Source organism: Cyprinodon variegatus, unplaced genomic scaffold, assembly GCF_000732505.1.
Source record: "Cyprinodon variegatus isolate N-32 unplaced genomic scaffold, C_variegatus-1.0 Scaffold183, whole genome shotgun sequence".
In the NCBI taxonomy this organism is placed as follows: domain Eukaryota; kingdom Metazoa; phylum Chordata; class Actinopteri; order Cyprinodontiformes; family Cyprinodontidae; genus Cyprinodon; species Cyprinodon variegatus.
The window spans coordinates 874,968-878,978 of record NW_015150636.1 but is presented as its reverse complement, the minus strand read 5'-3'; the positions used below and the strand labels follow the sequence as shown (position 1 = coordinate 878,978).

At 37.0% G+C, this 4,011-nt stretch overlaps 1 protein-coding gene across 1 annotated transcript in view; it reads right to left on the bottom strand.

Annotated features, from left to right (window-relative positions):
- LOC107087414 (collagen alpha-1(XII) chain-like) overlaps positions 1 to 4,011 on the bottom strand; it is a 177,562-nt gene that overhangs the window by 162,396 nt on the left and 11,155 nt on the right. Inside the window, 3 exon segments of the mRNA XM_015378984.1 lie at positions 413 to 472; positions 1,077 to 1,220; positions 3,437 to 3,553. Of these exon segments, the coding sequence (XP_015234470.1) occupies positions 413 to 472; positions 1,077 to 1,220; positions 3,437 to 3,553 (321 nt within the window).

Below are 4,011 nucleotides of genomic sequence, written 5' to 3'. Positions count from 1 at the left end.
TTTTCTTGCTACACGGTAATTAGCTAATGCTAAAGGTTTAGCAGATGAGCTACATTTTCTTGCTACACGGTAATTAGCTAATGCTAAAGGTTTAGCAGATGAGCTACATTTTCTTGCTACACGGTAATTAGCTAATGCTAAAGGTTTAGCAGATTAGCTATATTTTCTTGCTACAAAGTAATTAGCTAATGCTAAAGGTTTAGCGGATGAGCTACATTTTCTTGCTACAAGGTAATTAGCTAGTGCTAAAGGTTTAGCAGATTAGCTGCATTTTCTTGCTACAAAGTAATTAGCTAATGCTAAAAGTTTAGCAGATTAGCTACATTTTCTTGCTACATGGTAATTAGCTAATGCTAAAGGTTTAGCAGATGAGCTATATTTTCTTGCTTATAAGGAGCTGATCGGGACTTACTGACTAGATCTGAAGTGCTGGGTTTCCTCGGTCCTCCTCTGGAGCTACCGCTCGATTCCACTGAAAGAGAAAACATCCATTAGTCGTAAAAGAAGGAACATTAAGAACATTTGTTGGTTTAAACTATTTTTTGTTTGCAATATGAAGCCATGTCTGAATCAACCTTCTGGAGCTTTAATTTTCTTTATTGGTCATCAAGAGTATAATAATAATCATTTATAAAATCAGATTTTCTATCCAGTATTTAAATCACATTTCTTTTCCCCCATGGAAAAACTAAACTGCCTGTAATAAAAATGAAAAACAAAAAAAGAACAATAAAAAATCTGAGAGACAAAACAGACCCCTTACACATTTCTGCTTCCCTTCAACCCATCACCAGAAACCATTATACCATGGGAGGAGATGACATGATGTGAATTGGAGCTATAGAAATAAACTGAATTGAATTGAATATTTAAGCAGATCAGATCCATCAAACCTTCATTTGCAGTTTTAGCCTTTTAACTTTAAAAAGACACTGATCCATGTCAACAAAACATCAAAAAAAATATCTAATTATAAGTGAAAAATCTGGAGGGAAACAGAAACCCTGAGGTCTGTCTGAGCTATCAGCTGAGGAACAAACTGGAGCTCCTGATTGGTTCCCATTCAGGTCACTCACATGTGATCTGGCCAGAGATGGGCAGACTCTCCTCGGATCCGGCGTACGCTACTATGGTAACCACATAATTCACATCTGGAGTCAGGTCAGAGATGGAGGTCTTAGTCGCAGATGCAGGCAGAGAAACTTGTCTCGTCGGTTCTTCTGCAGGAACGTAGAGAGTCAGAAGGAAACCATTAGGAAACAAGGACATGACTTCATCTCTCCAAGAGTCCAAGTGCTGACCTGCAGGGCTGGAGGAGCTGAGGAAACAGCAGTTTAATGAGAACTTTCCACATTACAGCTCAGCACATGCATTAACTCCTTAAAGCTCTCCGATCTGACATGAAATGCTTCCTAGCCTCTGGTAGAAGGAAGACCTACAAGCTAATAAGATCATTCCTGGATTAAGGAGCTCGACTCTAGAAGTTTGTTGATGGAAACCTTCCCTGAAGGTTCTCCACTGAGCTGTTTTTAAAAAGCGTGCGTACAAAAGTATTTAAATCCATGTCCAGGTATAAATAGTTGGATTCCTCCCATAATTCTCTGCAGGTCGTCTCAGGCTGAGGCAGAGTGGAGGAGCAGTGTGAGAAAACATCTAAGATCTTTCTTTAAGGGATGAATTGTTTTGCCCATTTCATCCAGCAGGAGATTTTCAGATTATTCCCACTGGGGGTGTGGATCACTGCAGAGAAATATCCCCACATCATCATGCTGCCACAACCATGCTTCACAGCATGGATGATGTTAGCTGGTTTTCTCCAGATGAAAGAGTAGAAGATCAGTTTTTCTGGTCAAATTCCATCAGTCTGCCATCCTTCCAGCATAAAGGCCTTATTGGTGGAGCATCTTAGCACCGCCCAACATTTTATTGGTTCTCATGGTTATATAATTTATGTTGTGTCTAACTAAAGGCTTTTTGTCCTTATAAATTTCTCTAAAATTCTTCCAAAACTATTTTTCAAACAGTTTTTTTAATCATTATTAATGCATCCATAAATTTACCGTTCACTATGATTTTGAAAAAAAAGTCTTGAAAATGACAAAAAATAAATAAAATTAACATGAAATTTGTTTTGTTTTTTTTTAAACGAAATAATAACTTCATTCTCTTGTGAATCACAACAAATTTTGTTTGCATTATGAAGCTATATCTGCAAGTGCTACAAGATAACTAATGCTAAAAGTTTGGATGAGCGGATGAGCTACATTTTATAACTAATGCTAAAAGTTTGGATGAGCGGATGAGCTACATTTTCTTGCTACAAGGTAATTAGCTAATGCTAAAGGTTTAGCAGTTTAGCTACATTTTCTTGCAACAAGGTAATTAGCTAATGCTAAAGGTTTAGCAGATAAGCTAAAATTTCTTGCAACAAGGTAATTAGCTAATGCTAAAGGTTTAGCAGATTAGCAAAATTTCTTGCTACACGGTAATTAGCCAATGCTAAAGGTTTAGCAGATTAGCTACATTTTCTTGCTACATGGTAATTAGTTAATGCTAAAGGTTTAGCAGATTAGCAAAATTTCTTGCTACACGGTAAATAGCTAATGCTAAAGGTTTAGCAAATGAGCTACTTTTTCTTACTACAAGGTAATTAGCTAATGCTAAAGGTTTAGCAGATTAGCAAAATTTCTTGCTACACAGTAATTAGCTAATGCTAAATAATAATAATAATATACTATATAAATGTGTATTTTTGCAAAACATAATCTTATAATATAATGATATAAAACTTATCTGTGTTTATTATATTAATATTTAATTGAAAAAATATTGACATATATCTGATCCAGTTTGAGTTCAGTTTAATTAGTTTTTAATCTGTGTGATCTAACTGAAAGGTAATTTTAAAATTAGTTTTAGTCTTTTAAGTGGTTGTGACATGGAAGAGATTATTGTAATATTATCTCTGACTCTATCATGTGACTAAAATAAGATCTAAGGAGCCTCCTGTTCATTCTGACAGCAGCTGTCTGAAATGTGGTCTGATCCAAGATGGCCGCCCTCTAGGCACGTCGACCAGCTTCCAATGAGGCGTCTACGTATGTAATGTTAATGGCTCCGCCCTCAATTGACAAAAGTTGGAATAAGTGCACAGAAAAATACCACACTTGAGGAGAGAATCTACAAACTGCAAAAACGACTTAGAAAAAAGTGTTTTTACTCCTAATTTCAGCAGAAAATAAGATAATTAGATAATATGCACTTGAAATAAGACAAAGCAATTGTTTTTTTTTCTTATTTTAAATGTAAATTGTAAATTGTGTTGTTCTATTGGCAAAGTTTCACACTTACCTCCTCAATTCAAGAAAAAAAATGCAGGACAAAATGACTTATGTTATGACATCAGCAGTTCCGGCCAATCAGAAGCAGAACCCACCTGTATCTGAGGTCACTTCTATCCTGTAGCCCTGTATCCTGCTCTGCGGCCGCCTCCACATCATTTGAACCGTACTTTCACTTAAAATCTTAAACCTTAAATCAGACGGAGCGTCCACTGTGGAGACAAAACGTCACAGAAGGTTATTCATCCGGCTGCAGGATCCGCAGGTATTCTGATGATGAAGCCAACAGTCAACACTTCAGGGATGAAGTCAGATCAGTTCACTGTTGGAGGAGCAGAACGACACGTGACGAACAGACAGAACAGAGCTCAGACTGAGACGACAGACACGACATTAAACCCAGAGGGATGTTCCGCTTCGGAGAAACATCCCAGGTAACAGGCGGGATTACTGGGAGAGTTCAGGATCCCATCAGGAAGGAAGCAGTTTCTTTTAAACGATTTTTAGAAGGTAGAAAACAATCCACTGGACTTTATTTAAAGGTTGAAGACGTTTCTCTTCCATCCAGGAAGCTTTTTCAATTCAAAATGTCAGAAATAGTTCCAGGTTCTTTTAATGCAGCCCAACAAATCCTTTAGAAAACATGCAAATAGAAACGGATGAACGGGTC